At 44.3% G+C, this 21,774-nt stretch overlaps 1 protein-coding gene across 9 annotated transcripts in view; it reads left to right on the forward strand.

The window, feature by feature from the left end:
• The first annotated feature begins 864 nt into the window (after nucleotides 1–864).
• Nucleotides 865–21,774, forward strand: part of CARMIL3 (capping protein regulator and myosin 1 linker 3) — a 155,971-nt gene continuing 135,061 nt past the window's right edge. For 4 of the 9 annotated variants that reach the window (XR_012232183.1, XM_073575415.1, XM_073575418.1 and 1 more), the window contains exons 1-2: nucleotides 867–1,328; nucleotides 2,510–2,607. Coding sequence is in view for 8 of the 9 variants with exons in the window: in XM_073575415.1 (XP_073431516.1) it covers nucleotides 1,289–1,328; nucleotides 2,510–2,607 (138 nt within the window). In the remaining variant the exon portion in view is untranslated. Of the gene's footprint in view, nucleotides 1,329–2,509; nucleotides 2,608–21,774 lie in introns of all 9 variants that reach the window. The other 5 variants (XM_073575417.1, XM_073575420.1, XM_073575421.1 and 2 more) reach the window with 3 other exon arrangements.

Raw genomic sequence — 21,774 nt, forward strand, 5'->3', positions numbered from 1 at the left:
TCACCGTCACACACCAGCAGCACAGGCTGTCTCTCTCCCTCTCACCGTCACACACCAGCAGCACAGGCTGTCTCTCTCCCTCTCACCGTCACACACCAGCAGCACAGGCTGTCTCTCTCCCTCTCACCGTCACACACCAGCAGCACAGGCTGTCTCTCTCCCTCTCACCGTCACACACCAGCAGCACAGACTGTCTCTCTCCCTCTCACCGTCACACACCAGCAGCACAGACTGTCTCTCTCCCTCTCACCGTCACACACCAGCAGCACAGACTGTCTCTCTCCCTCTCACCGTCACACACCAGCAGCACAGACTGTCTCTCTCCCTCTCACCGTCACACACCAGCAGCACAGACTGTCTTTCTCCCTCTCACCGTCACACACCAGCAGCACAGGCTGTCTCTCTCCCTCTCACATCACACACCAGCAGCACAGACTGTCTCTCTCCCTCTCACCGTCACACACCAGCAGCACAGACTGTCTCTCTCCCTCTCACCGTCACACACCAGCAGCACAGACTGTCTCTCTCCCTCTCACCGTCACACACCAGCAGCACAGACTGTCTCTCTCCCTCTCACCGTCACACACCAGCAGCACAGACTGTCTCTCTCCCTCTCACCGTCACACACCAGCAGCACAGACTGTCTCTCTCCCTCTCACCGTCACACACCAGCAGCACAGACTGTCTCTCTCCCTCTCACCGTCACACACCAGCAGCACAGGCTGTCTCTCTCCCTCTCACCGTCACACACCAGCAGCACAGACTGTCTCTCTCCCTCTCACCGTCACACACCAGCAGCACAGACTGTCTTTCTCCCTCTCACCGTCACACACCAGCAGCACAGGCTGTCTCTCTCCCTCTCACCGTCACACACCAGCAGCACAGACTGTCTCTCTCCCTCTCACATCACACACCAGCAGCACAGACTGTCTCTCTCCCTCTCACCGTCACACACCAGCAGCACAGACTGTCTCTCTCCCTCTCACATACGCAGTTCTGCTGCTGGACCTGCTGTCTCTATCACAACATCCAGAGTGAGAGACTGAGAGAGACAGGCACAGAAGCCAGCGGACCACCAAGTGACCCATCCGGGCGAGCGGGGAGGACGCACACCCATTGCTTCATACAGTGGGCATCCATGGGGGCCAACACCAAACTGCTGGCTCTATACACTGTGTGATCCGCCACAACAGACATATTTCCCTACAATACCCCCTAATATATACAGCCGGATAGAAGAGGGGCTGCATGCAGCTGATGTTATGACAGAGCAAGAAATGCAGCAGCCATGAACCAGCTGTGTATGGAGCCCTGCAGAGCACTGCAAGGTGAGACTGGAATATATCCATTATCTATCTATCTATTGCCATCGCTCATGCGTGTATATTTTTCATGACCTCGTACATTGTGTATTCTTCTTTGCGTCCCTTTATGTTGCTTATCAGTCTCACAGTACATATGATTATTGCTATGTTCTATGATTCTCCTTGTCTTACGTTTAGATGTAAATAGAGATGTATTTTTTTTTTAAATAAAAGGTCCGAACCTTAGCACTTATTAACGTACTCAGCTAAATTTGACATTCAACGGTGGTTCGCTTTTTTTTATAGACCGGTACTTGTTAGTATTTTCCATACCTCTTCAGAGTGCCTCCTGTCCTGTCTATCTATCTATCTATCTATCTATCTATCTATCTGTTATCTATCTATTATCTGTCTATCTGTCTATCCCATATCTATCTATTATCTATCATCTATCTATCTATTTATCTAGCTAGCTAGCTATTATCTATCTATATATTTATCTATCAGATAGCTATCTGTTATCTATCTATTTATCTATCTAGCTATCTGTTATCTATCTATCTGTCTATTGTCTATCTATCTATTATCTGTCTATCTATCCCATATCTATCTATTATCTATCATCTATCTATCTATTTATCTTTCTAGTTTGCTATTATCTATCTATCTAGCTATCTGTCTATTGTCTATCTATCTATCTACCTATCATCTATCTATCTATCTATCTATCTATCTATCTATCTATTATCTATCTATCTAGCTATTATCTATCTATATATTTATCTATCGATCTATTGATCTGTGTGTCGAGCATTGCTGTAAGGCTTGTGTTGAGTGTTGGCCTCTGTAATGCACGTATTATGTACATTTGGAATAACTGGGTGGTAGGTGTCTGATTTATAATTGCATTGTTAATTACGAAATCTATTAATTTGTCTATTGTGTTGGCCCATTTTTGGGAATACAACTGTTGCTGGTAACGTCCACATTAGCCATTTTCCATCTTACTGTAGCTTATACGCTGCCCATCTTGTGCATGTACTGCTTTTCTGTAGCATTGGAATGGTTCCCACCTAGCTATATACAAGGCTTACAATCTGTAGCTGGGCAGATATCATATTATAGCTCAGATTTACTGCTATTTTTCCCTTTTCCATTCTAAAGTATTAATATACTCACTGGATTGTCTCACATGGTCTCCCCAGACAGCATTAGACAGCTGCTGAGCCGGGCTGGAGGAGAGTTTCGTCTCCAGAGAGTGCAACTAGAGACCAGACCAAGAAAGCTAGAGGACAGGATACTGGTGAGTAGCAAATGTGTACAAGTCCCAGCACAGATGTGCCTGTCATCTCTGGCTATGGCTTCATATTTTTACTTATACCGATGCAAGAGATTTATGACTCATCCTTCTACATGTGTTTTATTGGGATTTTATGTGATATACGAACACAAAGTAGCATGTATTTGTGAAGTGTAAAGGAAATGATACATGGTTTTCTAATTATTTAAAAAATATAAATCTGAACATTGTGACGTGCATTTGCATTCAGTTCCCTGTTGTCTGATACCCCTGAATAAAATCTTGAGTGACCAATTGCCTCCAGAAGTCACATAATTAGAAAATTGAGTCCACCTGTGTGTTGTTTATCAGTGTAACTACAGCTGTCATTTCTTATGTTTGAGAAGATTAGGGATCAAGCAGCATCATGAAGGAAGGAACCCAACAGACAGGTCAGGGATAAAGTTGTGGAGAAGAGGAAAGCAGCGTTAGGTTATAAAAAAATAGCCCAAGCGCTGAACATCTCACAGAGCACTGTTCAATCCATCATCCAAAAATGGAATGAGTATGGCAGAGCTACAAACCTACCAAGACATGGCCGTCCACCTAATCTGGCATCTCAAGCAAGGAAAACAATAATTAGAAATGCATCCAGGAGGCCTGTGGTCACTCTGGATGAACTGTTGAGATCTACAGCTCAGGTGGGAGAATCTTTCCACAGGACAACTATTAGTCATATATTCCACAATCTTGCCATTGGGGAAGAATGGAAACAAGAAAGCCATTTTGGAAAGCAAGCCATAAGAAGTCCCATTTGCAGTCTACAAAAAGTAATGTAGATGCCAGAGATAGCATGTGAAAGAAGGTGCTCTGGTCAGAAGAGACCAAAGTAGAACTTTTTAGGCTAAATCCAAAAAACTAACACTGCACATCACCCTGAAACACCATTCCCTACCGTTAAACATGGCGATGGCAGCGTCATGCGGTGGGGATGCTTTTCTCCAGCAGGATCAGGGAAGCTGGTCAGAGTTGATGGGAAGATGGATAAAGCTAAATACAGGTCAGTCCTGGAGGAAAACCAGTTAGACACTGCAAAAGACTTTAGACTGGGGCGTAGGTTCAACTTCCAGCAGGACAACAACCCTAAACATACTGAATGGTTTTGATCAAATCATATTCATGTGTGTGAATGGCCCAGTCACAGTCCAGATCTAAATCCCATTGAGAATCTGTGACAAGACTTGAAATTTGCTATTCACAGACTCTCTCCAACCAATCACACTGAGATAGAGCTAGTCTGCAAAGAAGAATGGGCAACATTTTCAGCCACTAGATGTGCAACGCTGGTATAGACATACCCCAAAAGAATTGCAGCAGTAATTGCAGCGAAAGGTGGTCCTACAAAGTACTGACTCATGGGGGCTGAATACAAATGCACGTTACAATTTTCAGATTTATATTTTTAAATAATTAGAAAAACATATAATTTCCTTTACTCTTCACAATACTTTCTATTTTTTCTTGGTATATCACATAAAATACATTTAAGTTTATGGATGTAGCTTGAAAAATGTGAAAAAGTTCAGGGATATGAATACTTTTTCATGGCACAGTATATGTAACATAATGAGAGCTTAGAAAATTGCTGAATATTCTAGTGCATAGAGCTTAATCATTTGGACTTCAGATTAATTATGTGGAAAATCTCTGCTGTTGTATTGATATATCTTGGCCTGTTAAAGACTTGCCCCAAAAGGGAATTTGACACAAGGTGTTTTCCGTTTATGTTGTCCAGTCTTGTGATAAAAGTCTGCAGTCACATAGAGTGCGCGCTGTCAGGGTTCTCCAGTGTTGAGGCCGAGAGCGGGCGGTCATATGATTGCAAGTATGCGATTTGCATACTTCGATCACATTCCCACTAGACTTGTGCAGCCTCGCTCAACTATGCAAGTGAATTGAGCGAGTTGAAGCACATCTAGTCAGCACATTACCACATGTATGCAAATCGCAAAAGCAGCAAAACTGGCAAATCCTGACAGTGTGCAATTATTGTAGAGTGCTTGCAGACTTGTATCACAAGACCAGACAACCCCTTTAAGACATATATAAGATGAATGCTCTAATAGGAGAGTGCCATCCAAACCTCCACTACCCAACAAAATGATGTTTTATGTAAGAAAGTATTTATTTTTGTATAATTTGTACATGAATAGTATTTGTATTTTAACTGTTAGGCTTGGACAAGCACTCGTCTGTTTTGAACAGGGAGAGAGGAAAAAGCCACTGCCAGATTCCATTGGCAGCGACTTAATTCTCGCGAAATCAAAAGGATCAGGCACTGAAATTCTAACTGCCGAGTATCGCACTTGCGGGAAAGTCAGGAGGCCTCATATACATCATATGATTAGTCAGTTCTGCCAAAATCAGCAAGTTAGGGTGACTTTCATGTAACTTGCATGGGGAATTTACTTGCTTTAGTTTCAGCATGTTATAACATTTAATGGAAATTAAACCATATTTTCAAATTTATTTTGATTCAAATCACTTACATTTGTTGTGTACTATGCAGTCTGATTCTGATCAATGACTAGGGTTAAGGTAAAAAAAAGTCCTGATCGGACATTAAATGTGCTGTCCTCTACTAGACAACCTTAACTTAATCACTTCAGGGCCTCATTTAACCCCTCTCTGCCATCCGACGTACTATACTGTCCTTGTGACCTGGGCCTGTCCGACCATGGACGGTATAGTACGTCATATCTTTAATGCGACCGAAGTCGCGGTGATAGCATTAAAATTCTGGTGCCATCTTACCTGTGGGAAGATGGTGTTGGCATCCTGTGGGGTGCCAACACAGATTGCCTGAAACAGTAATGTCCCAGCCTAGGATCGAGTACCGATCACATAGATCGCGCCAATCACAGGGCACAGCCACGGTGTTACCGCGCTGTGCCCTGCCGTGACCTGTCTAGGATCGGTGCTGTAGAAGCACCGATCCTAGGCCAATGCCTAGGAAAAGCCAGGCATGGCCTGGATCTGCTGATTGGTGCCATCGATGTAATCGTCAATCGCCCCAATCACAGGGCACAGCTGTGGTGTGACCACGCTGTGCCCTGCTGGTGACCTGCCTAGGATCGGAGCTGTGAGCTCCGATCCTAGGCCGGTGCCTAGCAACACCGGCGTCACCAAGGCCAGCTCTGATTGGTGTGATCGATGTCATCATCGATCACACCAATAACAGGTCACAGCAGTGATATGACTGCTCTGTGACCTGTCTGTGACTGCTCTGCAGGTCCTCACACTAGCCGAGGATTCCTGCAGAGCGGTCACACTGCTGGATCTCCTGCTGTGCTGGGGCTTGTGACACCACAATCCCTGCTGAAAAAAGACAAAAGAGGACAAGACAGATGAAAGAAGAGAGACTACAACCATAAATGTTTTGATCCCTGATCCCTGCCCGAACTCTTTCCATCCAGCTCAATCCCCCCATACCCCCCTTCCCCCTACCCTTTTCCCCTCTTTTTACCCCCTCCACCCCCCCCTTTGCACCACCTCTGTGTGCACATTTAGCAGTCGCCGAGCGTTGATTGGTGACGCAGTTCACCGAACAACACTCGGGCTGGCTTTTTTTTCTCACCCCCTTTTGCGCCACCTCCATGCGCACATCCAGCAGCCGCCGAACTTTGATAAGTGACGCAGTTCACTTATCAGAGCTTGTGCCTGCTGTTTTCCATTTTTCTTTCTCACCCCCCTTGCGCCACCTCCATGCTCACATCCAGCAGCCGCCGAACTTTAATAAACAAAACAGTTCACTGATCGGAACTCGTGCCTGCTGTTTTACTCACTTTTATTTTTGCCACCTCCGTGCGCACATCCAGTAGCCGCTGAAGTTTGATAAGTGAAACAGTTCACTGATCAGAGCTCGTGCCTGCTGTTTTACACTTTTCTTTTCACAGACATTTTTTTCTCCCTGGTTGTGCTTTTTTCTTTTAGCTTTTTCTTTTCAGACAAAAGTTTACACCAAACACTATCCCCCCACACACAGTTAAAAATAAAGTACTTGACACAAGCTTCATATTCATAAAAAAAATGTCCCACCTGTCACGTTCGTCCCATCAGCTCTTTTCAGTGGAGGAGGCATATGCTTTCCTTGTCTCCGACACTGATAGCGAGGGAGAGGATACCACATTTCTTTATTTCTCAGATTCTTCATCCTCTTCTTCCTCATCGGGTCCTGCAGAACCACCACGCAGTCGTCCCAGGACAGAAGATGAGGCAGCGCCCACCATTCCAGAAGATGAACCAGCGCACCCCATTACTGACCCTGTATGGACCTCACCCCCAAAAAATTACAAGCCACTGATTCCTGATTTAGTGGCAGAATCAGGAATCAATCTTGACACCACTGGCCTCACAGAAATAGACTTTTTGAAAGTCTTTTTCTCTGAGGATTTTGTTAACCTCATGGTGGGCCAAACTAATTTATATGCTCGTCAATTTTTGGCACAAAACCCTGATTCATCATTTTCTGACTGGTCTCCTGTAGATGCAGTTGAAATGATGCAGTTTTGGTCCTTCACATGGGGATCCTGAAGAAGCCAGAACTTCGGCAATATTGAAGTGTTGATATTTTATACTCCAGTGTTATGAATGGTCATGGCCCGGATGCGTTTGAGGCCAGCCACAAATTCCTGCATTATACCGATAATGCACAGTGTCCCTCATGAGATGACCCCAACTTTGACCGTCTGTTCATAGTTCGGCCAGTCATCGAACACTTCAACAGAAAGTTTACGGAATTGTACGTGCACCAAAGAGACATCTGCATGGTTGAGTCCTTAGTTCATTTTAAGGGAAGGCTCAGATTCTGTCAGTACCTGCCCAGCAAAAGGGCCAGGTACGGAATCAAACTCTATAAGCTGTGTGAGAGTACCTCAGGGTACACCCACAGGTTTAGAGTTTACAAAGGAAAGGACACCTTTGATTCCCCTGAATGTCCCCCTGTCCTGGGAGTGAGTGGGAAAATTGTGTGTGATTTGGTGCACCCATTGCAGGATAAAGGTTATCACCTCTGCACCGATAACTTTTATACCAGCATCCCAATCTTCAAATCCCTCTCTGCGTGAAGTACCGCCACCTGCGGTACTGTCTGCAAAAACAAGTACAAGGACAAGAGGAATGGCCTTCTCTTGACCACCATACACGGTGATGGCAGGGCCCTCAGCACTGTATGAGGTACCTCTACACAGGTCTGCAAACCGGACTATGTACTGGGGTACACCAAAAACATAGGGGGCGTTGATCTCTCTGATCAACTCCTCCAACAGTACAGTGCTTTGAGAAAGGCCAAGGTGTGGTACAAAAAGCTGGCATGCACATTGTACAAATGGCAATGCTCAACGCTTTCCTGCTGTCACGATGTGCAGGCCACACCAATACGTCCTACCTTCAGTTCCAGGAGGTAGTGGTTAAGGGCCTAATATTAATGTGTTACAAAAGGGGAATACACAAGGACCCCATTTATCAATGTGACACTTGCCCCGAAAAACCTGGCTTGTGTATGAAAGATTGCTTCAAACTGTACCATACCTCCATGCGCTACTAATTTAGTTAAATTTACATAACAGGAAACAGTAGATTAGTACCAAAAAGGGGCCACATCTAGATAAGTTCCTTGGGGGTCTAGTTTCCAAAAAGGGCGCACTTGTTGGGTATTGCCACTGTTTAGACACATCTAGATAAGTTCCTTGTGTGTCTAGTTTCCGAAAAGGGGTACTTGTGGTTTTTTTTACTGTTTAGGCACATCAGGGGCTCTGCTAACGCAACATGATGCCCGCTGACTATTCCTTCAAAGTCTGGATTACAAAACGTCATTACTTCCCTTCCGAGCCCCGATGTGTGCCCAAACAGTATTTTTCCCCAGATATGGGGTATCAGTGTGCTCTGGATAAATTGTAAAACAACTTTTGGGGTCCAATTTCTCCTGTTACCTTTGGGAAAATAAAAAATTGGGGGCTAAAAAATCATTTTTGTGGAAAAAAAATATTTTTTTTTCACGCCTGGGCTTTATAAACTTTAGTGAAACACTTGGGGGTTCAAAGTTCTCACCACACATCTAGATAAGTTCCTTAGGGGGCCTAGTTTCCAAAATGGGGCCACTTGTGAGGGGTTTCTACTGGTTAGGCACATCAAGGGCTCTGCAAACGGAACATGACGCCCGCAGACCATTCCATCAAAGTCTGCATTCTAAAACGCCACTACTTCCCTTCCGAGCCCCGGCGTGTGTACCCAAACAGTAGTTTTCTCCAACACATTGGGTACCAGCATACTCAGGACAAATTGGACAACAACTTTTGGAGTCCAATTTCTCCTGTTACCCTTGGGAAAATAAAAATTTGGGACTAAAAAATAATTTTTGTTGAAAAAAAAATGTTGTTTTTTTTTTCATGCCCGGGCATTATAAACTTTAGTGGAACACTTGTGGGTTCAAAGTTCTCACCACACATCTAGATAAGTTTCTAAGGGGGTCTAGTTTCCAAAATGGGGTCACTTGTGGGGGTTTTCACTGTTTAGGCACATCAGAAGCTCTCTAAATGCGACATGGCATCCGACCTCAATTCCAGCCAATTTTGGTCTGAAAAAGTCAATCGGCGCTCCTTCCCTTCCGAGCTCTGCCGTGTGCCCAAACAGTGGATTTCCCCCACATATGGGGTATCGGCGTACTCAGGAGAAATTGTACAACAACTTTATCTGTCCATTTTCTCCTTTTAACCTTGTGAAAATAAAAAATTGTTGCTAAAATATCATTATTGTGACTAAAAAGTTATATGTTCATTTTTTCTTTCCACGTTGCTTCTACTCCTGTGAAACACCTGAAGGGTTAATAAGCTTCTTGAATGTACTTTTCATCAGCTTGAGGGGTGCAGTTTTTAGAATGGTGTCAGTTTTGGGTATTTTCTGCCATATAGACCCCTCAAAGTGACTTCAAATGTGAGGTGGTCCCTAAAAAAATGGTTTTGTAAGTTTTGGTGTAAAAATGAGAAATCGCTGGGCAACTTTTAGCCCTTATAACTTCCTAACAAAAAGCAAAAAAAATGTTGTTTCCAAAATTGTGCTGATGAAAAGTAGACATGTGGGAAATGTTATTTATTAACTATCGAGTGACATATTTCTCTGTTTTAAGGACATAAAAATTCAGTTTGAAAATTGGAAAATTTTCTCCAGATTTCTGTTGTTTACACAAATAAATGCAAGTTATATCGAAGAAATTTTACAATTATCGAGAAGTTCAATATGTCTTGAAAAAACATTCTCAGAATCGCCAAGATCCGTTGAAGCGTTCCAGAGTTATTACCTCATAAAGGGACAGTGATCAGAATTGTAAAAATTGGCCCGGTCAATAACGTGCAATTCACCCTCGGGGGTAAAGGGGTTAAGAGTAGATTCTCACTTCTGGCAGAGGCGCCATGCCATTCCAGTGATGTCAGTGCTGCTTTTCCTTGTGGATCACTAGTCAATGTTGTGTCACGGATCTGATGGGCTGCAGCCTTTACTATTACGTTAGAGCAGTAGTCTGCTCGGATTAAATATTGACTAGCTACAGCCAATCAACAATCGCTGATTTGCTGCAGCACACCCATGATGCAACAATTAACGCACCAGGAACAGGAGAGCCGACATGCCTTGAATAGCACCACTGCGGGAGGGCAGTATACAATGTTTTAACTTTAAACGTGGCCCTGAAGTGATTAAGCTTCATTTGTCCAGTAGTGGCCAAACCCTTTAAGCCTCTCCAGTTGTAAGGGGAAACATTAGATAATGGGGTTGTCCACTACTTGGACAACAACTTCACAATTTGTATGTTTGCACCCCCGTAAAATAATAACACTTAAACTCATCTACGTGCTGTGCCAGGGTTGTCGGCACTGTCTTTCCTGGGGCTGTCTTGACATTTTTACGTCACGCGATCCCTGAGCCAATCAGTGGCTGCTTAATTCTCTGTTACAGTCATGGGATGTTTTAGTACAAAATTGTAGTTCTGATGTCATACCTTAATCCCTGCGATCTCATGATCAATCGAGTGGTCAACAGCAAGTTGATTTTACATTGCTTTCTACTGACCACTCCACAGATAGCCTTTCAGTAGCCTTTCATTAGCTTTTGAATATGATAATCTTACATTTCTTCCCCCTGTCAAAGCGTTATGAGGTATTGTTTGGATACCCCATACAGTAAATCTTAGGTGAGCATGTATAAGCAAACTCACAATACCACTACAAGTACACATGTACATGTATAGTTGGAAGTAAACAAAGTATTGGCGTCCCACCTAATTACTAGTGAGGTTAGGACTGAATCTGGGAGCAAAAGATAGTTCAGAGTACTGTAACAGAATAATGCAGGAGGACTGCCATAGTGCCATTGACCAACCTTTAGGGCTGGCACATAGCAAATGCAAGTGGCTTGCAACCAGCATTTCCCAAATATTGAGCAAAGATGACATTTCACTCTCTCTCCTTGTAAATTACACACAACTCAGGATCGTTTTTCATTCTTGCTCTTTTGTTGGCTATCCAGCTGTAATTGGCAGCTATGGGCTTGTAAGGGGAGGACAGGACTGTAGTCGTGACCTGAGATACTGTAACATCTATGTCCAGTCCTACCCCTACAGAAAACTGTATTTTTCTCTTCGGTATACCTGCATCTCCAAATCCAGACTTCCCTGAGCACTTCCCAGGCGACGACGGTCCCTCTTTCAGGCGACCTCCAGTAATGGAGACACAATCCAGGATAACTTGAACATTCTCTTTACTTATTACTTCACACGTTACATCCACAGTTGGCACATCATGATATTCACTTTTTCCTCATCTTTGCCTACTTGGCTGTGCTTCTGTGCAGTACACGCCCAGACCGGACCGTTCTAGACTGCTCACCAGGTCCTTCCTGGCCTGACCTCGCCATGATGACAATACCTTCTGCCTGTTTCGCCCCAGACTCAAAATCATCAGTCACCAGGTTTGGTTGCCTCTGCATCCAGCCCGTCTGTACCATTCTCGTCGAAGCTCCAACTTCCTTCAACTCCTCACTCCAACCGACTCCTGCCCTAAAGGCATTCGCCCAGGCAATAAGTCACCACATCTTTCCTTTCCTGTACTGGCCCACTGCTATGACACACAGTGGCCGTGGGTAACATGGGCTGCAGCAATTTAACGTTATGTGGCTGCCGAGCTGTCCTGGGCCTATAGTCCATGTGGACACTTGGGCACCCTGGCCCCGTCTGACCTAACTTCCTAGAAACTTCTGTCTTACTACCCTGCAGCCCATTCTACACTTAACCCTCTATAAACATCCTATAAGCTATACCTACAGTGCCCACTAGTATGCCCCCATCTAGTGGCCCACAACAGATCTACACCTACCCTATGTAAAAGAACTATAATACTAAAGTACCCTCCTCTAATGTTCCTGATAGGATGCACTTTACTTACCGTAAACTGTACATGAACATCAGTACACATCATCACATTACATTATATACAGTATGACACTAAGAAACACAACGTAATACAGTACTCCAAAAAATGATAACACATATTTAAATGTGGCACTACCAAAAATGTGAGCGGTAATACATATTTCTATGTAGCAGTACCGCAATAATTTATCGTAGACATTATCAACATTAGCATATGTAAACATCAATGGATAAAAGACAATTAGAAGAAGGGAAGCAAGGAAGTACCGTATACACGTGTATAAGCCGAGATTTTCAGCGCATTTTTTGTGCTGAAAATGCCCCCTCGGCTTATACACGAGTCATTGTGTAGAAACCAGCAGGGGGAGGGGGAGCGGCGGCAGGATCTGGTGGCTGGGACATCATACTCACCCTCCTGTGCCATCGCTAAACTCCACTGCATACTCCGTTGTCCCATGGCTGGCAGCTTCTTCCTGCATTGAGGGGTCATGTGGTAGCGCACATTAAGGTCATGAATATGGACGCAACTCCACTCCCATAGGCGTGGCATCCATATTCATGACCTTAATGAGCGGTACCACGTGACCGCTCACACAAGAAGAAGCTGCCGCACCAGGACAACGGAGGATGCAGGGATGTTCAGTGATGGCACAGCAGGGTGAGTATGGACGGGGGGAGCACGGAGGTGGACAGGGGAAGCACAGAGGTGGATGGGGGAAGCACGGAGGTGGACGGGGGAAGCACGGAGGTTGATGGGGGAAGCATGGGGGAGCACTTAGCAGGATGGGGGAGCACGGAGCAGGATGGGGCCACACAGAGGAGGATGGGGGAGCAGGGAGCAGGATGGGGGAGCATTGAGGAGGATGGGGGAGCACAGAGCAGGATGGAGGAGCACAGAGGAGGACGGGGGGAACACTGAGGAGCATGAAGAAGGTTGGGAGAGCACTGAGGAGGATGGGGGATGACAGGTAGCCGAGCCATACATAGAAGGATGGGACGGGGGAGCCGAGCCATGCATATTGGGAGGGGGGAGAGCCACACAGAGCAGGACAGGGATGAGGGGACAATGTACACTCGGCTTATATTCGAGTCAATAAGCTTACCCAGTTTTCCATGGCAAAATTAGGGGGCCTCGGCTTATACTCGGGTGGGCTTATGCTCGAGTATATACGGTAATTCTATCTCACCCCCTTACAGGCTTACCCTCCGGATGCTGTGACGTCCTTCAAAACCACCACATTTCTCCAGCATGATGGCACTGTGACCAGCACTGCTTTATGGAAGTCATTGTTCTGCATCTGCATGAAGTTTGTTTTTACCTGCAAATTTTGTCCCACAAAAAAAAACATTACATGAAAAACCTCCCTGCAGAATTGTGCAATTGGTTTATGGAGGTCCAGTAGTTCCTGTTTAATTTTGCCACTGAAATATGTACAGATCAGTGCAGTGTTCTATTCACATGATATGAACAGTAGAGAAATCATCTCCTCTTCGATTTCCAAAATGTGAATCACAAACTAAGCAAATCAATTCATTGTGTGCTAATGGGGGAACAAATGGAAAATCGGACATATATCTCAAATTAGTTGGATCAATTTTCAAATCTCTGTTTACGACTTTTAAACCAATGTTTCCTTGGAACATATTCTAGTGAGTACGTATAACTTTTCCATGATATTACATTACCCTGCATTAAATATTTGCTCTCAAGATTGTAACTATATCCTTGGTGGGACAGGTTTTTTTCAACTCCATTAGTTCTATATATTGAATTAAAAACAGCTAATTTACAGAACTGAAAAATGCCAAGTCCTAAAATTACTGTTTCCCCATTAATATTGTTTTACGACCAGCATTCTGTGCTGAATTTTCAGCTCATGATATTGGACTAACCGCACATTCCGGATCCTTAACGTCCCAATCGACTGTTCAGGGTTCCTATACACATTAGACTGTCGTTATATACAGGTTTGGCAAACATTAGGCTAGTGTGTATAGGGAGCTTTAGATTGGGATGAGCATGCATGCTTAATCCAAAAAGAGGGTGTAAAATGTTGCCCAACATGTCTGACACTTATCTTCTGGGAGGACAAAGTATTTAGGATGTTAAAATAAGGTATTGATAATGATGATCTTTATATAGCGCTGCCAACATATTCTGCAGCTATAAAGTGAATATAATTGCATGGGTTATTGGGATTAATACTAAATAAAGTGACCATGGTGCCAAAAAATAATGCAGAGGGTGGTGGAAAATTGGAGAAGACTACGGGGCCAATTCATCAAAGCATTTAAGCAAGAATTCTGGAGTAAAAAGCTTTGAAAAGTTCAAAGTTTTAGGGCAACTCGAAGCTGCAATAAGATTTTGCAATTCTTGGCATTCTCATGCTATTCTCACCGAGGTCGGATTAAATGGGCAGAGCTGAGGCAGGGAATAGGCGTGACCAATGCCGCTTGTCAAATTCACGACGAGCATCGGTGTTCTGTGCAAGGACTGTGCAAGGAGCATCGGTGCAAGGACTGGATTAAGATTTGTGACGAGGTGCACATGCAGACTACTTTGCGCCTTCATTAAGAGGAGTGCATCTCTTAATGAACCAGACTCTGATCCACCCTTTCATCTAGACCAGTAATGGGCTTTGTACTTTTGCTTAAAACTTTGGATCTACAAAAATCACTTGGTTGTTCACTGTAACGCATTTCTGAGAATTGGCACAACATGTGTAAAGTCTTGGAGACAGTAGTGATAAATTCAGATTAAGGAGGATGTCGGTCTTAGATTGTTGCTTGCAGAACCTTAAAACCATGGTAAAGTGATAAAATCTAAAATATTTTGGACAGTGAAGCACTGTGAAAGAAACCGCGGAGCACTAATGTCATGATCTGCTGCGTTCGTGGGATCAGGTAGTTCAGAGGTTAATCTGGACAGCCTCACTCTGAGATTCTGGGAGGCTTTTTATAGCCTCATTGTGGGCTCACTCCTTGTCGCTTATACTCAGACCTTGGCCGAGTGTGTGACCCTGGTGTGCTTAGTGATTGTGATACTTTATGCTTGTTTGTTTTTGATCCGGTTCTGTCCCTGTTACAATTTCTGCCTGTCCCCTTCATACTACTTTGCTATCTCCGTGTATGACTCTTTTGCCTTGGACCTGACTACACTCTGATTTCCCCTCTTGTACTGCGTTGCTATCTCGGTGTATGATTCTTTGCTTACGTTCTGACTATTCTCTGTCTGTTCCTCTGGTACCGCGCCGCCCTCTCCGTGTATGACCTCTCGTTTGTCTGACCTGAGTTTCCCTAGCCTGTACGCCAGGATTCCTGTAATAGAATCCTACAGTCATCTCCTGCAACAGGATGCTAAGCCACGCCCCCTGTGGTCACATGATTTTATGTCCTTGTACTTCTTTCTATCTTCAGTATCGCAGGTCCTGTTGTCTGAACTTTCCCTGTAGCTTCGGACCCCGGGGCCCCCGTAGTCTGGGTGAGCTACCCTGCTCAGCCACGGCAGTCCGCCAGCGCTGACAGGATCCTGATAACTAAACGTAGGAGGACATGACTTTGGGAGGGGTGTACCTTTAACTCCTTCAGCTTTCTTTGTATGACGATGTAGATTTTAACCTCTTAACGACCGCCAATACACCTTTTAACTGCGGCAGTTAAGGGTACTTAAAAAGTTAAAAAGCGGTGCTGAGAAATAATAGTGCCTCCCAGCGTTGGAAATTCTCTGGGGTCCGGAGAACATGATTTGAGTTGGTTTTTAACGTCCCCTGTGGTGCGTTCGCTGTTATTCTCCGAATAACGGCAACTGCAAAGACCAAAAACTCAGATTTCCCATTTATTTCTCTCTCTTCTGATATGATCAAGCACATCATAGGAGAGAGAAATTGGGTCCCATGAGCCCCCCAGTCCCTTAGGCTCTGTCCCCCAGCTCTCGGGGTCTTCTTCCATTTGGGTTAGGGTTAGGGTTGGGGCAAAAGTTGGGGTTGGGGCTAAGGTTAGGATTAGGGTTAGAGCTAGGGTTATGGTTAGGCTAGGGATAGGGTTGGGCTAAGTTTAGGGTTGTGTTGGTATTATGGGTGGGTTTACTGTTGTGGTGTTTGGGTTACGATTGTGTTGTGGTGGTTACGGTTGTGGTGTCGGGGTTAGGGTTGTGTTGGGGTTACATTTGGGGTGTTGGGGTTACGGTTGGAGTGTTGAGGTTAGGGTTGTGGTTAGGATTGGGATTAGGGTTAGGGTTAAGATTAGGGTCAGGGGTAGGGCTGTGTTAGGGTTGGAGTTAGAATTGGGGGGTTTCCACTATTTAGGTACATCAGGGGGTCTCCAAATGCGACATGGCACCCACAATTGATTCCAGCCAATTTTGGATTCAAAAAGTCAAACTGTGCTCCGTCCCTTCTGAGCTCTGCCATGCGCCCAAACAGTGGCTTTCCCCCACATACGGAGTATCGGCATACTCAGGACAAATTGCACAGAAAATTTTGTGGTCCATTTCCTCCTGATACTCTTGTGAAAATAAAAAGTTTGAGCCTAAGGTAATTTTTTTGTGAAAGAAGTAAAATGTTAATTTTTTTCTTTCACATTGCTTTAGTTCTCGTGAAGCACCTGAAGGGTTAATACATTTCTTGAATGGAGTGTTGAGCACCTTGGGAGGTGCAGTTTTTAAAATGGTGTTCCTTTTGGGTATTTTCTGTCATATTGACCCTTCAACCTCACTTCAAATGTGTGGTGGTCCCTAAAAAAATGGTTTTGTAAATTTTGTTGGAAAAATGAGAATTTGCTGGTCAACTTTTAATCCTTATAACGTCCTAACAAAAAAAATTATGTTTCCAAAATTGTGCTGATGTAAAGTAGACATGTGGGAAATGTGATTTATTAACTATTTTGTGTGATATGACTCTCTGATTTAAGGGCATAAAAATTAAAAGTTTGAAAATTGCAAAATTTTCAAAATTGTTGCCAAATTTCTGTTTTTTTCATAAATAAATGTAAGTCATATCAAAGGAATTTTACCACTAACATGAAGTACAATATGTCACGAAAAAACATTCTCAGAATCAGCGGGATCCGTTGGAATGTTTCAGAGTTATTACCACATAAAGTGACAGTGGTCAGAATTGTAAAAATTGGCCTGGTCATTAAGTACCAAATTGGCTCCGTCACTAAGGGGTTAGTTAAAATGAATCCACCTTTAGGCTATGTGCCCACATAGTTTTTAGGCGCTGTGGATTTCTCCCCACGGATTTTGTAAAATCCGCAGGTAAATTTCAGGTCAAAGACCTGCGGTTTACATGCAGATTAGGCTGCGGTTTAGCCCTGCGGTTTATCACCTCTACAATGGAGGAGATGGGAAACTGCAGTCGAATCCGCAGAAAAGAAGTGACATGTCATTTCTTTCTGCGGATTAGAAACTGCGGAAAATTCCGCAGCATGTGCACAGCAGTTTCCATTTTACATAGAGTAAAATGGTACTGTACAGTGCAGCAGATTCTGCTGTGGACCCCCAGGGCCAGAAACGCTGCGGATCTGCAGTAAAATCCGCAACGTGTGCACATAGCCTAACTTGTCTGCAACTTCCACCTGACTCCTAAACCGCCAACAAAGAGGCTATTTGACACTTTAAGGCTATGTGCCCACGTATGCAGAAAATTTCTGCATGAAAACTCCTTCTCAGAAAACGCACGTTTTTTTTCCACGCTTTTTTGCGCAAAAAACATGTGTTTTTGATGCGTTTTGTTTCCGTGCGTCAACAGACACATAGAAAATAGCTAAAAACGTGGAATTTTCCGCAAAATTAATGAGCATGCTGCATTTTTTACCGTGAAGCGTTTTTTTCGTGGGAAAAAACGCATCAATATGCACAAAAAGTGCAAAATGCATTAAAATGAATGGGATGCTCCTTTTGAGCAATTTTTAAGCGTTTTTGCCGGTAAAAACGCTTAAAAAAAACGCGAAAAAAACGCTTACGTGGGCACACAGCCTGAATGGACTCGACCACCATCAACCATGCCTAATAAAGCCTTCAACCAGTTCTACATGCTATGGAAAGACTGTGGATACAAGTAACAAAAATCCAGAGCTCCAACAGAATAATTTTATCAAGGCAGCTCTACCAAATTCTGATCGATAATACGGTAACTAAAGCTAAATATCCTGCAATGAGGATCCTATAATGGGTACTGTGGAAAGTAAACCATAATAAAGGGGGTAACCACAGTTTGAATACCTGTATAATTACATCTGTCATGCCTCAAAAAACTATTATACTGCATGTATTGTAGCTAGATCTAATTCACCAATTCACAGTTTTTGGTTCTAGAAACCACCATTATGTGCAGTAGCTGTGCTGTGCCCTAATAATTTCTTAAATCCACTTACTACTACTACCCGAAAAGTGATGAGTCTATATAAAGAGAAATATATTATAAATAGGGAGTAATTAAAAGCTATACACAATATAACATCAACATTATAAACGACCATTAAATAACTCTCAGAATATTTGGACATAGTAATTGAAATAAACCTATAGCAGAAAAATTCTAAGAATGCATTATTAATAACCCTGCCACGCAATTGTTACCGTATTTTTCGCTTTGTAAGATGCACTTTTTTCCCCCAAAATTTGGGGGGAAAATGGGGGTCCATCTTACAAAGCGAACATACCTTACCATAGGCCGTGATCAGGGGGTGTCCGGCGGTTGCTGGCCGGTGCTGCGGGTGTCTCCGGTGCCCAGCGGTGCTGCGTGTGTGTCCGGCGCTGCCCTGGGGCTCTGCCAACATTTTGCGACAGGCCAGAGCCCCGGCATTTCCACGGTTCCCTGTGTGTGCGGTGGCTCCGGTAAAAAATAGCCGCCAGGGCAGCGCCGGACACACACGCAGCACCGCTGGGAACCGGAGACACCCGCAGCATCGGCCAGCAACCGCTGGACACCCGAAGAAACCCGACAGCAGCACAAGATCCCGCAGCAGCACAAGACCCCCGCAGCAGCGGTGCACATCGGAGCCCCCCTCATCCCTGAATGCGGCCTGCAGCATCACCCCACTCCTGCCTCCTCCAGCAGCGGCCCTGGGACCCCGCTACACCACAGCCATCAACCCGGTTAAGCAATAATATGCAAGGATTATAAGAGGCCCCACCATTTTATTAAAAAATATTTTTTTCTTATTTTTCTCCTCAAAATTTGTGGTGCGTCTTATAATCCGGAGCGTCTTATAAAGCGAAAAATACGGTAATTGTTTTTCAGGCACTTGACATTTACCATAAACCGCTCCCACTGGGTCAAAGGCATCAGGGATAGGCATATTTTGCTTCATGTTAAGGCACTTGATTACTTTACCCTTAGCCGCTCCCACTGGCTCAAGGGCATCGGGAATAGGCATATTGCCCTTTGTGTTAATGCCCCTAACCCTAATCCCAACCCTAAGCGTAATCCCAACCATAACCACAACCCTAACCTTAACCACAACCCTACCCCAACCCTAACCCTAGCCCCAACCCTAACCCTAGTTCTAGCCCCAACCCTAATGATAATCCCAACCATAACCCTAACCACAACCCTAGCCCCAACCCTAACCCCAACCCTAACAATAGCCCCAACCCTAAACTTGGTTTGGCCCCAACCCTAACCCTGTCCCAACCCTAACCTTAGCCCTAATCCAACCCTAACCCTAATGGAAAAATGGAAATAAATATTTTTTTCTAATTTTATTATTTTTACTTAACTAAGAGGGTGATAAAGGGGGGTTTGATTTACTTTTTTTTATTTTGATCACTGTGATAGGGTCTATTACAGTGATTAAAATGATCCAATAGGAAAAATGTCCTATTGTTGCCGGGTGCTGGCCGGCAGATCTTTGCGGGCGCACTGAACATGCGCCCACCATTTTCTTCCCAGAAGAAGGCGCTGATGGCTGAGAGACAGGACTGGGGGACGCAGGAGGGTCCAAGGACACCGGAGGTATCGGGGGTTTCGGGGGACCCCATTTATCTCTCCTATGATGTGCTAGATCATATCAGAGGAGAGAGAAATTAAATGGGAAATCTGCCTTTTTTTTCTTTCTGCGGTCGTCGCTATTCCGTGAATAACGGTGATCGCAAAACTGCAGTCGGTAAAAACCAACCCAAATCATGTACAGGGTCTCATCTACCCCCGATAGCCGAGACACCGGAGAATTTCCGACGTTGGGGGCGCTATAACCTTATTTCTCAGCACCTTTAAAAAGTGGTGCTGAGGAATAACTACCCTTAACTACCGCCGTTAAAAGGCGTATCGGCGGGCGTTAAGGGGCTAATAGAGGATGTAAAACCTCATGGTGGTGAACAGGCTCGGCTTTGGTGGTAATGGTAACGTCAATCGGGGCGGGCACAGTGGTTAAGCACAGGGTCATTGGTGCCCTGAAAGTTTACTGGCTCTGCTTGAATGGCCCCCCAGTGCATGCCGCCCCGTTATGGCTGTCTCTCCTGGTGCTGTATGTCAGACGGCTGGGGATATCACAGTACTTGTGAATCCCAATGTACAAGTACTTCACCTGACTCCTACTGTGATTGTTTTAATCCTGTGATTTAAATAAAGCTGTGGCCATTTTGACAACCAAAGTAATGTGTTTTGTGTATTTATTCCAGTGTCTAGGTTTCCTGTAATGTTTTTTTTAAGATGGAGTGGGGGTCCGTCCCATATCCAAAAGTCAGAGCTTTATGGGCAGTAGTCATGCAATGCTGGGACTGGCACAGAGTAGAGGTGTAGCAGTTGGACTGATGGTTGTTTGTCAGAATACAGTCTGAACACTCCCTAACAGATTGTAAATGAAACCCACCTACATTCATCACGACCTTAAGTGGTGTAATTTGAACAAGTACGCTGAGGGCAAAAGCTTATGGCAGAAAGTGGTTGAGATAAACTATGCTCTGATGTTTTCAGCTATCACTTGGCAGCTCTCATACATATTTGACTATCATCAAAATCAGCTGTGTTCACCATGATCCATAGAAATAGGTGTTGCCAGTCTGATACCTGCTAGGTCTGACTTTGGTGATTAATATATAGTTGACCTCTTGAAGAATGTACTGGTTGACAGCGACTAATCTGCCGAAATTGTCTTTGCCTGAAAAAAACATGATAGAAAGTAGGGTTTCCAAAGCTGCCGCCTTCTGATGTCTACACTCCAGAAGGGTGACAGAATTAGCATGTTTCATGTGGTTCTGATATTCAGACCAGGCGTACCCATAGAAGTCTATGGGTACGTGGGCAACATCGCACTCGCACATGGTCAGTGGAGAAGATAGAGAAATTAAGTCCTCTGTCTTCTCTACACCTGTGCTGCGATTCATTTATGCGAGAGAATCGGATCACACTCAGATGACACTAGGCTCGGCTCAAACTCTGACAGAGTCAGTAATTGGCACGATTCTCTCGCATTAGAGAATCAATGCTAGTGTGAGTGTAGCCTTAAAGAAGCACTCCTCCCATCAAAGTATTTATCCTCGTAATATATTGCAGTCATCATATTATATAGCACTATGTACTTACAATTGCTTATTTTGCCCTTCTACCCAGCTAATTCTTCTCTTTTCTATTGGGTCTATCACATCATGTGACTAAAAGCTGACCAGCTCAATCTTTCTAAGCTCTATGTAGAAACAGAAGGTCAATTTTCCCTCTGGTAGTCATGAGTCTCTGCAAAAGTCAATTGCAGGGGAAAGGAGAATTAGCTGT

This window comes from Dendrobates tinctorius, unplaced genomic scaffold (genome assembly GCF_039654945.1).
Source record: "Dendrobates tinctorius isolate UK_male_01 unplaced genomic scaffold, ASM3965494v1 ptg000044l, whole genome shotgun sequence".
NCBI lineage: Eukaryota > Metazoa > Chordata > Amphibia > Anura > Dendrobatidae > Dendrobates > Dendrobates tinctorius.